This window comes from Plectropomus leopardus, chromosome 1 (assembly GCF_026936395.1).
Source record: "Plectropomus leopardus strain MGB_pleo_1.0 chromosome 1, ASM2693639v1, whole genome shotgun sequence".
In the NCBI taxonomy this organism is placed as follows: domain Eukaryota; kingdom Metazoa; phylum Chordata; class Actinopteri; order Perciformes; family Serranidae; genus Plectropomus; species Plectropomus leopardus.
Window position 1 is genome coordinate 4,551,743 of NC_142176.1, and position 12,971 is coordinate 4,564,713.

General features: G+C 40.1%; 1 protein-coding gene across 3 annotated transcripts in view; it reads right to left on the bottom strand.

Annotated features, from left to right (window-relative positions):
• Positions 1-12,971, bottom strand: part of ano1a (anoctamin 1, calcium activated chloride channel a) — a 99,048-nt gene that overhangs the window by 16,810 nt on the left and 69,267 nt on the right. For 2 of the 3 annotated variants that reach the window (XM_088085677.1, XM_088085610.1), the window contains exons 13-19: positions 12,886-12,971; positions 11,496-11,507; positions 7,197-7,268; positions 6,034-6,108; positions 2,988-3,189; positions 2,503-2,614; positions 2,194-2,251 (exon numbers count right to left, since the gene is read on the bottom strand). In XM_088085677.1, coding sequence (XP_087941803.1) covers positions 2,194-2,251; positions 2,503-2,614; positions 2,988-3,189; positions 6,034-6,108; positions 7,197-7,268; positions 11,496-11,507; positions 12,886-12,971 — 617 coding nt within the window. The remainder of the gene's footprint in view (positions 1-2,193; positions 2,252-2,502; positions 2,615-2,987; positions 3,190-6,033; positions 6,109-7,196; positions 7,269-11,495; positions 11,508-12,885) is intronic. The other variant, XM_088085653.1, reaches the window with a different exon arrangement.

Genomic DNA, 12,971 nt, shown 5'->3' on the forward strand with positions numbered 1-12,971 from the left:
CAGTTTCTAATCAAAATACAAATTAGAATATTATTAGTCTTTGTATGTGATGTACTAAAAAAAATCAAATAAAAATTTGGAAATGAAAATGGAAATCCACTCTGCTGTGTGCAATCTCAAAATTAAAAATTTATTAAAAAATGCATTACTACAATAAAAACTCAACTGACAAATAGTCTGCTGAGTCACTTTGTGCACCTCGGTCACATCAGAAAGCTTCTGACCTCTAAAAAGCTGAGTGCAAATGCACCTCAGGAGCGTTTAGGACAGATTGTGGTGTGGTTTACAGACAGTCACCTCCTCCACACCGACACCGAGACGAAGGAGCTCATCTTCGCCATTCGGCACAGCAATAAACTCACCACCTCTCACTGCCCTCCCTCCTTTATCGGTCAACCAGTGGAGATGATGAAGAGCCTTAAGTGGCTCTTCATCGTCCTAGACAATAAACCGAGCTTTGATCACCACGCCGCAGACAGCCACAAACGCTGCCATCAAAGACTCTGCAATCTTCAAACTTATATTTGGATAACGGCTTGTGTCTTTGCTTTTCAACCCCTCCTTCTGTATGAGAGCATTACTGAACTCATCCTCCTGCACTGCACCACACTCAGCCTCGCCAATGGACATGAACTCCCAAAATTCACCAATATATCCTCTAAAATAATCTCCCTCCCGAACCCCGACCTGCCAGCACTCACAGAGCGCTGACAGCACGCAACCCCTGCTGCCCCTCCGCCCGTCGGGCTGCAGACAACTTTTCTGCAAGAAATCTGTGAGTAGTTTTGTGCCCTCAGCCATTCCTGCCTCAAACAGCCTGAGGTCGCTAGTATTGACTTTTGCTGTGTAGTTGTTTGTTTACATCCCCTGTGTTTCTTGTACTGAGTGTTTGATTGTGCAGACTGTGAGGGCAAATTTCTCTAAGAGGACAATAAAGAGCGAATCGTTTCAAATCACCTCTGGAGGAGGTTTGGGACTCCTTCTAGTCAGATGATGAAAAATGCTAATTTGATTTTATACGTGAAGGCCTCTGTCAATCTGAACGTTCCCCCGAAACCCCCTCAAACTCTCAAACTGTGGAAAAAAACTTCACAAACAGTCCTATATTTGTATTGAAAAGCCAAATCTGGTTCACCAGGCATAATGCTGAGTCGGGTGCAGCCCTACAAAAGACCCAAACCAACAACGAATGCTGCTAATGGTGTGTTCACACCAAACATGAAGACAGCCTTTTGTGCAGCCAGATTGCCAAAAAGTCAGTGCAAAGACGGATATAGATGAAGATTTGGGCCGGGTGAGTGAGAAGGCAGGTTTTCATTACAGATTTTCACAAAACACGAGCGTTAATTTCGAAATGGCGATACAACACAAGTGTGAGATGACTGTGTTTACACAGAGTGATGCTCTGCGACTTCTCCTCTGTTGATAACATTTCAGTAACCATGGCGATGGATGTTCAAAACATTAGCAGCTTTATTTCTATTGCAGCCACCAAACTAGCCGTCATTATTTACAATCCAAGGCCATGTAGGCGTGTTATGGAGCCATAATGGAAAGGCGAGCCCCTGATACGTGGGAACGTTTGAGGGATTTCTGGGATTTCCATGATTTCACAGAGGAATTGTGGATTCAAAACTTCCAGATAATGCAACTCAACTTTTGAGTTATGTGATGCAATAACAGCTCTTGTAGCTCCTGCTGCATCATGAGGGAGCCAGTTCCTACTGACAAGCACATAGACGTAGAATCATGTGACCTAGAAAAGCCAAAAAAATGTTTCCATTGCAGTTTTGTGAAATATGGCTTTTTCAAATTGCCTGATATACCACCTCATGCAAGCGTAAAAACTTTTTTTCCCCTAAATTGATGTGTTTCCATTAGGCGTATTTAATTCACAATTTCAATTTGTGCCAATTGAGGGTTAATGGAAACCCGGTCACTGACATGGACGTGCAAAATTCACAGAATTTGCATGAGACATTTTTGTGTTGCTGTATTGCTAAAATCTCTTAGTGTTGAGATCCAGTTGAGATTTTCGTGATGTAATTGATAATCAGAAATGAAGAACAAACAATGTCAAGCTCCACAACTCAACGTCAGGAGCCTGTTTTACAGAGGCAGATCAGAAACGGAGAGGACTAAACGCTAACGCTGGGTTCGTCTGTCAGTCGCGCTCTGTTTAGTGTGAATTACCTCTTCCATTCTGTACGATCCAACGACATACAAGTAGTTTCCAGGTCGTCCAACGAGCCTGTGAACCAAACACAACCATCACATGTTATATGTTAGAAGAGGAAAGCTGGAAATTTACAGTTTGATCATCTAACAGTACAAACACACTCATGATACAGTGTTTTAGATAAAAAATGACGACCAAACAGCACGCGAGATCAACAACAGGTGCAAATACTTGAATTATTGATGATCTACTTAAGTTTGATTACAATGATTTATCATAAAATGTAGAAAATAGTAGCAGTGAGAGTCATTGTCAGGTGTTACCTGCCCCTGAAGAAGGCCAAATAAACGATGGGTGTGAAAGCATTGACGAACTTCAGGATGAAGGTTTTAAAGATGAGGCGCTCCTCGAAGCTCTTTTCTGTCTTTGGAACCTCTGAAAAAGACAAAATGTGACTTAATTATCTCACATACTCTTCATCCAATTCATTCAGTGCTGTAAAACACTCACACAACTCTCAATAAACTAAAAATAAAGTTTCGTTGATGCTCTCTACTTTTCTAGATGTCTGGTTATAATCCCCTCGTGAGCCATTATGGGTTTTCATTTGTAATTTCTTATCTCCATAAAATCAATCTGCACAGCGAAGCACCAAAACATACATTTTTGCTGGGCTTAAATATTTCAGCATCAAACAAAGTCGAGTTTTTTAAAAAATATTTTCCCACAAACTCTTTTGCTTGTTGTAAGAATATCTGATCAATCAATCAAAGTCAATCGAAGTGGTTAACAGTGAAATGTGCCTCACCCAGGGTGGTGAGCCAGCGGGCGATGGATGCGTAGATTTCATCCAAGATGATGATGACGATGAGGTTGATGATGGCGGCGGTGGTTTTGACGGTGGCTCTGATGTTGGACCGGGCTGCCGCGTAGTTGCTCATGTGCAGCGCAGCCTTGATGCTGATTCGGTACAGGATGACCCCGAAGACGATCGCAAATGTCACAAGGATCTAAAAAATAAGACGTGAACATAACAAAAAATCTGACAATCTGCTGATAGTTTTACAAAATAATCAAAGAATTACTGCAGGTGAGAAAGCTTATTGGATGAACTCTTTTCTTAGGTATCGGCAGTTATACTCCCAAAACATTTATTCTTCATTTTTATAGCATTTGTTTGAATCTGAACAGGTATTTTCCTTGTAATACAACAAAGTTGAAGTCCAGTGGAAAGACTCAAAGTCCAGGATGTGAAGTAGACCGTGTTGAAACATGCCACACGTATTTAAAGGTGCTGTATACAATGAAAATAATACGGGCAGCTGTTCCGACATGCATCATTACCTCAGTCTGTATTTATTATAATAATGCATCTGTTTTCATAGCAACAACATCTGCTGCTTGACAGCCTCCTGCTACCCAACCCAAACCCAACAAGCCCTCACAAATCCGGGTTGGGTCAGTTTTCTGATGTAAAATGTTCTGCTTGGTTTAGATTCAGTTTTTTTTTTTTTTTAACTTTTACATGTAATTTGTTAAGAAACTGCTCTCCCTGCTTCTCTCTCTCTGTGTCCGTGTGTGTGTATTCCAAGTTGGACCCGCAGTGGGCGGCTGGAAAAGAGAGAGGCTGACCTGCTGTATGTGTTGAATTCGCCTGGCACATGGCTAACAGCCACAAATCAATGAAGCAAAGCAAAAACCTAGCGATAAAATGTAATTTTCCAGTAAATCAGGGATGCCTTCTTCATCGTTTGAAGATACTGAGCTGACATTATCGACTGACGGCTGAGGCATTCATCGTGTTAGGATGCTGTATTGTATGTGATGGTAGTTTGCTGCAGTGTGCGCTGCTGTTGAGTGACGTGATTTCAGAGGAATAACAAACAGAACATTGATTCAAGTCACGATTTGCTTTCAAATCTGGAGTCAGGTTTTAAAGACGTGTGTATGGGTCTGAATCAATCATGTGCCCAGTGAGTGTTTCACTGAATTTGAGAGGAAAACTGTGTTTCTTGTATGTCTGAGTGAACAAAAAAATAAAAAATGAAAATAAAAAAGTGTTTAAACTCTGTTTAAGCAGATCTCATATGCACATGTATGCTCAGGCATGATCAGGGTGCGCTAAAGCTTTGATCTCTGCCTGAGCCTGATTGGGCGCGACCAGACCTGCCAGATTTGAGACAGGACGGGTTGTAATTTATCAGTGTTCCCTCAAGCTTATACTGGGTTGTGTTTTCACAGTTTTTTTTACTTTAACAAATCTAGCAGCTCTTGTGTGTAAATGGCAGGAGTTGCATTGGACTGAGTCAAGAAGTTAAAAAAGCGAAACGGTGCATGCCCACTGTACGCGACCATTTCGCCTCAATTCACTTCTGCCCCGCCCCACTGTGTGCATCCATCCATAATCCCCCACCCCCTTCTCGAGCAGACGAAGTTTTACTTTAGTATTTCCTGCATTTATACAGAGCTGATTAGAAAGTTGCTGGAGCTGCAGCTTGAGTGGCTGTGTTGATGTGAGCACCGTTTGAGATTTTGATATCGTTACTTCCTCTTGTCGTGCCGCCAGCTTGCTCCGGATCACAGGTATCCCAGCATGCATTGCACAGGGAATCAGTGGCTTCCGATACAAAGTAAATGGGAGCAGATTTCCGGTCACCTGTAGTCGCGTATAGTTGGCATGCATCGAACGAGCGGGAATGTGAGAGACAGAGAGAGAGGATGACTGGACCGAGGAAGCAGGGGAAGAGAGGGATGGAAAGTAGAGACAGAGCAACAGGGCGCTGCGAGGGGACTTGGTTTGCAGTGTTAGCTTCTGCCTCCCCAGCAGTGGGAGAGATGCACGTAAAATGCAGCAAAGAGCGTTGATCTTCCTGTGCATGTGCGCTGCAATGCCATCGGCCGCTATGAGCAGTCGAAAACGGAGATGCACCGAGGCGTGCAGCACATTCTTAAAAACCTGTTTTACATGACGTGCAGAGTGAACGACAGACGACTGAAATAACAGAAGGAAGAATAGAAGAAGAGGTGGTGCCACAAAACACGTCATCCCAGAACTTGGGCCCAAAACTGCTGCTGTGGTTCGTGCTTGGGTCGGCCTTGGAAAAAAGCTGCACAGGTTCATGTAGAGTCGGGTTTCTTTTGTTTTGTGCCTGACTGAAGCTCAAGGGAGCGCTACTTGTAGTAACATTTTGGGGAAAATGTATGTTCGGGAAGTGCTGAGCATACGACTGAATAACTGAGACTGATTATACTGCTCGAGTTGTGTGTTTGTAAATGGATTTGCTGTCATTAAACGTGGATCCCGTTTATTGTTTACTTAATTAATAAAGAATGATTTTTTTTTGGATTTGCTGTTTGCTGTGGAGACATGCCAGAAAGACATCGTTTTATTCACACAAATTCAAAGTAACACATGGTGAATAGTTGATATGCAAATGGTCATTTGGGGAATGAAGTACTCTTTTAACACATATTATACATTATAATACTATTATAATATTTTAGATACTCTACACAAACTGTATTTACTGTGACTCAAGACCCAGACAACAGCTAAAAGTTGCATTTGTTTTTGTCATTTCAGAATTACCATGATAGATTTTTTTATTTGTCTGTTCTTTTATCGTGTTTTTACACACATTATTTTCACCTTACTTGAAAGCTAAAAAACTCTGTTGAAGTGTTCTTCCCTTCCTAGTTCAAAGAAAACATTTGAACGTAAACGCTGCTTTCCCTAACTGTCGTTTTGAGTTGAAGGAGTTCAGAAATGACATGTAATTTCTTCAAACGTCACACACGTGTTAAATAAACAAAGGCTGGTGATGTAACACTGCAGAGAGACTGACGAGACTCACCATGAAGCACATCGTCACCACAGTAGTCAAGTAAGCCGGCAGTCTGTCTGTACAGGTCAGCTTCACCTTTTCACCCTGAAAACACACACACACACGCACACACACACACACACATAAACACACAGTTATGTGAAGGACATAAAATACACAACATGTCTGAAACAGTAACAGCCTCTGCAGCTGTTTGAACGTGTGTGTCATGTCTCTCCGTCAGTAGCAGCTCTTAATGCTGTGGGCACGCAAATGCACACAGCATGCACACGCACACACACACACACACACACACGCTGACACACACCATAAACATACACACTCGCTATGTGGCTGCAGTGGAGCACAGCTAATTCTGCCCCGAGCTATCATGTCACATTCAAGCCTACTGAGAATTGGGTCAGAGAGCTCAAGCGACTGTGTGTGTGTGTGTGTGTGTGTGTGTGTGTGTGTGTGTGTGTGTGTGTGTGTGTGTGTGTGTTTTCTCTGGTGTATTCAATGAAAAAGAAAGACGTGACCTTGGCACAAGACTGAAGGCTAAAGGCCATTACCCAAAGTGAACATGCTCGACTCTAAACCTCCAGAAGACGTCGTGTGAAATGTCTCCATGCTTTATACTACAAACATGTTTCAGTGTTTCATCAGCAGTTTCTTGTCAAAACGGTGCTGAAGCTGCCGTTAGACGTGAGTCCTACACTAGTCAGCGCTGACTGTGTGTTTGGTGAAGGCTGCAAGCTGCTGATGGACAGAGTGTGTTTCTTGATTATTGCTGTTAGTGTATGTATGTGATCAAAAGAATACCACAACAAAATATGTTAAAGAAGTAAAGTCATTTTAAATTGCTGGAACAATTTTGGGGTTAAGAAATAAAAATAATTTATGTCTATGATGATAACATGAAGTGGAATAATGAAATAATAATGAAAAAATTAGAAAAACAAAACTACACACACACACACACACGTACATTCATATCTATCTATCTATATATATATATATATATTCATAGGTCAGAAATGAGGCAACAAAAATATTAGACAATTATCAAAAAGAAGAGAAATACATTAAATGAACACACCAGCCGTGACAGCAAATGTAAGATCAGAGTGGATGAATTACTGAGCAGATGTGCTTTAAACACACAGCTAAAAATCTGACTAGAGGAGTTTTACCTTCGGGGTTGCGTGTTCTTGTCTCATAGTCTTTTGCATGACTCGGAACTCGTACTCCGCTCGGTTGTGGTCCTGGAAGAGAAATCAGTTTGGATGTTGAAGTTACTGATCTGTGCCACCTGTTATATTAGTAAGCAGTAAGTGTGCAAGATAATAACCAGTAGAGAAGAGCATTGAGGAGATTCAGAATGAAACTAAATGACCAGCCTGTTTGCATGAAGTTTGCAGAACAGTGAGTTAAAATTAGAGCTCTGAGCAAGAAAAGAGAAAAAAATGCATCGACTCACCATGAAAGAATTAAACAGACATAAACCCGGAGTAGCACGGAAATATCAAGAGTCAACTTAAACTCAGACTACAGTTAAATGTGTGTAAAAGCTTATCATGTTTAAGTGTTTGTGATCAAACACGTGACAGAACGGCCCAACAATGTCCACTAAAACACCGTGCCTTAGCAGATATGTTTGCAACAGCTACCATTTACCTCCAGTCTTAATGCAATGTCAGGCAAGCATATCCCTGCAGGTGTCTGTAGTTGACTCAGACTGATATCCATGTGCTTCTGGGCAAGATAGCAACCACGCACGTTGCGCTAATTTGAAATGCCAAACTGTTTGGTAAATTAGTGTTTATCTTCCTTGATACAGCCGTTAACCATTTCAAACACAAAGCTTGTGATGTGGCGTGTCCAATTTGCGCTGCTGTCAAGGAATCCTTTCATGGTGAGGAATGTAGGATTAACATTTTATGTCGGCGTCATGTGCAGTCAGAAGTGAGTGTAACAGTCACAGGAATACAGTCTGCAGGAAGCCAAGAGGAATGAATCAGAGGAAACGGCATCGCTAGAAAACAAAGCTGAGGGTTAGACAGTCATTTTCAGCCTGAAGGTCCGCGTGTCAAGCTAATGTACAGATAGACAGAGAGAGTGAAGACAGACACAAAAAACCCAAATGCTGACAAAAGCTGCCACGAAAAGGAGTAAACAAATTTTGTTCGGTGTGGATTCAGGCCAGCAGGGGGAAAAAAAATCATTATTAGTGCATAAAATTAAACTGCTTTGATATCCTGAGTCATTTCTACCAGACTGATACTATTCAAAGTAATAACTGCTCTTGTAATATTTCGGCAGTGCTAATGTGAACACAATGTGATTTATGAAAGCTAAAAGGCTGATGGAACATTTTCTTTAAATATTCTTGTAAAAACATTTGACCCTCAGGGACTGTTTGGTGCATTTTACGCGCCTTTCATTGTTCATTTTTTGATAACTTTGGCTGTGTTCATGCAGATGGCAGGAACTTTGGCAAGCTTGTGTATTTTTGTTTCGTCTTAAATACACTGTGGAAACAAAAGTTTTACATCCATACATTTGTTGATAAGAAAATGACTTTTATAAAACTTGCATATAATTTACAAGCTATATATATTTAAGTCTAAGGCAGTCTGAGACAAAATACATTCAAGCCTAGTTTTTTTTTTTTCTTTGCACATTTGGATAGTGACGACGTACTGTACAGTGACAGAAGACGCTTTCTCACTTTTCTTCTCGCAGGACAGAACATAAATGCTGTTGCGCTGGATGGGCAGAAGTTGTTCAGAGCCGACAGGACACGAAACTCTGGTGCAAATTTAAAACATTTACTGCAGAGATGCAATGCAAGAAATTGTATGATGCCATCAGCAGCAACATGCCTGAGCGACCGGATGTATTTGTCATAGCAGCTTCTGAAAGACAAAATTTAATTTCACCTTTTTTAAAAACTATGTTTAAAAATGACTGAGTAATCTATCTTGTGCATTGTCAGCCGTAAACTAACTTGCTCATTTTTAATGGACGCCTGTTAGCCGACCCGTGAAGTCTGACATGTGACAACTTAAACATGATACGCCGGCTGTCAACGTTGCCATGACAATGAACTTCAAACAGGGAAATTATTATGTTAAAGGCTTAATCTAGCACAAGGGTCGCTGCATCAATTTCCAAATAGAATATATTCTACAAAACTAACAATTTTACTGATGTGTATAAAACATAACATATACTTCATTAAAGTGTATTATTGCATTCCTAATACGAGACTTGGAACTTGCCGTGTGGTCCAGATCTGGACCCGAGTCCTGATTTTGAGAACGTCTGGTCTGTACATTAAAACTAGGAAAATCCTGCATATTTTAGTATATATTTAGGGAATAAACCATGACAATATAAAGCTGTGGGCTTTAAATGAGAAATAGTAAACTATAAATAGAGCTGAGAGTAACTGCAGAGGCAGGTGATAATACCCTAAAATGTTTTTACTGCAATGACACATTTCACATTACACACTCATTACACTTCTGGTAGTAAAAAAACCAAAACAATCTTTTTTGGTCCAGGTTTAATTTGGCTTTACTGTTCAAAAGATAGAAAACTGATTCAACCTTATCTGAGGGGCACATTAGAACCAGACAGCCTGCATATTTGATCTCTTTTGGTCCTGTCCAAGGTGATTTAGACTTTCACTCTTCTTTTTAGGTATTTCAGAAATTTATGGGCTTGACATACCACTGTCCTTCCAGCCAGACTGCCCATCTGGGACCAATAAGAAAAAGTCAAGAGTGAGCTGAAAGGGCTAGAAGTGTGTAAACTATGAGGGGCTCAGTTGGTTTGATTCGTGGTCCTACATAGCTGTGTGGGCTTTTCTGAGTTTCTTGTGGGTGAGCAGAAAATTGGATAAAGGGTCCCCTTTGGCAGACCCTTCTCTCATTGGGCCATTACTCAACAATATTGGAACTTCAGTCATCATAGGCTGAAGTAATTATACCCGCTATATAAATTACCTTAAAGCATTTGCATGCAAAGTGCTAGAACAGGCTCAAAATTAACCGACTCGTCAGGGCAGCAATTTTTCTTTTCCTTTTACAATATTTAAAAAGGTGCTTAGACAATATTTTTGCACCACTTCTTTCTCAAAGATATTTTACCTCACTTTGGGAGTGTGTGTGTTGCTTGTCATATGTGCATGGAGGACACAGTTGTCTCTTTTAAAAAATATGTAAACCAAAATTACCACAAAGTGCTTGTATGCCTCTGCGAACCAGCCAAGTTGCACTTTAAGTTTACATCCATGTCTGTCCAGACTCACATGAAGCCATAACAGTTGAGAATTCTTTAAATATGGATGCAGCTGCAGCGAAGCTGAATAATCTCAAACACTGGATGCTTCACACACACATATTCCCCCCGGCAGCACAGAAAATATCTACTATCAGCACAACTTTCAGGTGGACACACGAGATTAGTGTCAACATTTCCGTATCTGACCGAGTGTCTCCCCTTCGGTTCCTGAGATAACATGTTCAATAATGGCCAGAAAAGTGTTTTTGAAGAACATTCTGATGTCCTAATGAAGCTGGCCTTTGACCTTTTGGACATAAAGTGTCAGCACTTGATCATTTGATCTTACTAGACATTTGTGTGAAATTTTGTCACAATTTGTACATTAATTCTTGAGTTATGGTCAAAAACATGCTTTTTGAGGTCATAGTGACCTTTACCTTTGACCAACAAATTCTTATCAGTTTGTCATGGAGGGCGAGTGAATCTGATGAACTTCTTTCTCATGAGATATCTTGCTCATGAGAGACAGTGACCTTGACCTTTGACCTCTAAAATCTTTGATCTTCTTCATCTTTGAGTCCAAGTAGACATTTGTGCCAAATTCGAAGAAATTTCCTTGACTCATTCTTCAGATATCAAATTCACAAGAACCAGACAGACGCAACATAACAGTGACCACAGTTCACTGTTTACTGGATTTAACTGGATGTTTCTGCCAAATTTGAAGAAATTCCCTTGGGGTATTCTTGAGCGGCTGCATCCGCTAAAATAGGACAGATGGATGGACAACCGAAAACACGATGCCTCGGGCCGTGTCTACTGCCGCCGCAGAGGCATAAAAAAAAAGCAAAGAATTCAAGAAGAGAAAAGAAGATGACAGATACAACAGCTATGAGTCAACAAACGTTCCTGTCAACTCTGCAGCCGTCACTAAACACAAACAACAGCAACAGTATTGTGTTAAGAGGCGACGGAGATGGCCAGCATCGGGAGGAACCTCGTGAAAAAGAAAAACTACAGAAAAAAATACAGAGGAGCTAAAGAGATAAAGACTGAGCAAAGTGGAAAGACCTGAGGTAGACTGTTAGACACCTTGAGGGAGAAAGTTTTAATTTTAGCAGCTGCAGAACGGAGCTAAAACAGACAGTCAAAAAGAGAGAAAGTAAATTAAAGCAAAATAAATCAAGTTGGATCCAAACCTTATGCTCCTCCTGTGAGATACAACAAACACATAAACAAGGAAAAGGTGTCAGCGGGCACTCATTGGCTCTGAGGATTTAAAACACTTCAGTGTCACTTTAAGAGCAAAAAAATATTTAACAAAATCTTTCATAAAAAAGGGCAGTCATGCATTGTTCTTTTTCATTCTGATTTTAAAAGACACTGATGTCTGAGGCCGTGATGTTTGTGTGGGAACATTTGTGCCGAGGGCTGAGTCACTACAGAGCGCACACAGAAGACAGAGGAGGTACATGCACATGCATATCCTGACCTTTGTGTCATCCTTATTACTCTCTGATTTTCATTCTGAAGTGTTTGTCCCAATTTTGTATTCAATTTGTTGTTTTAACAATATTTTTAATGTTGCAGAACAAAAGAAACACAAACTCTTTACAACACACAAAAGGGCAAATAATTTGTAATTTTGTGATTACAAGGCCAGTTTCTTTCTTTTTTTTAAAATTTTCCATGTAGCCCATTGGGATAGAAATTATATTAAAAAGACTTGCAATTTCCAAGTAATCCATTACAAAACCATGTCTGCTGATTGTGGTCAAAGCAACATTGTGACACGATAATGCATTTAAAAGTGCAGATTCATTTGAAGGGTCTACGTTGCATAACCACGCAGAAATAATGTTGCTTTGACACTAAAAGCAGACATGATGGATGACTGTTAATGAGCAGGTTTCAAGCCTAAAGTTGTTTTCATGGTTTGCTGAAGTCAAAGGAAACTAATGGTTTTACTGGAAGGAAGGAAAAATGTTATAATGCATCATGTTCAGTCAACAGGATTTATAGTTAATGGACTTAAATCGAAATCAACATCATTCAATTGCAAAGAAAGTGTCAGCATGGGAGGAACTTTTACTTTGTAAAACTTCAGGGAGTTATTTTTGTTTATTCATTTTGTTTTATTTTCCCTTGACTTTATAAAAAAAAGTTGCTGGGAACTTACTGTTTATTATGTTATAAGTTTTAGTTTTTATTAAATATTTGCTAAAAGATTTTTTTTAAAAATTGTGTTGAAGTTTATAATCTTCCAAATTCCAAATATTAAGAGAAAGAGTTTCATTTTTATTGTAAATGCATATTGGTTCCAAGTATCGGTTATCAGTCTCATTAACCACTAATAATTGATATTTCTATTGGCCCTGAAAAAACAGTATCAGTTGACCCCTAATCTGAGCTGTTCTGTGTTTATGTGGAAAAAAAGAGCAATAAATGTGATATTTAAAAAAATATCTCTAATAAAGGACGTGGAAAATCATGTTTCCCAAAACATCTAACTGCAGTTTCCATCCATACTTTTATGGATGATTATATTTCGACATGTGCTTGCAAAAGTTGTCGATAGCATGCTCTCACCTCCTCCTCCTCTCCGAAGCCTGTCAGGTCCCAGATGTAGTTGAGTCGCATCTGTCGTCTCTTCCAGTGCTCCATGAAGAGGACCG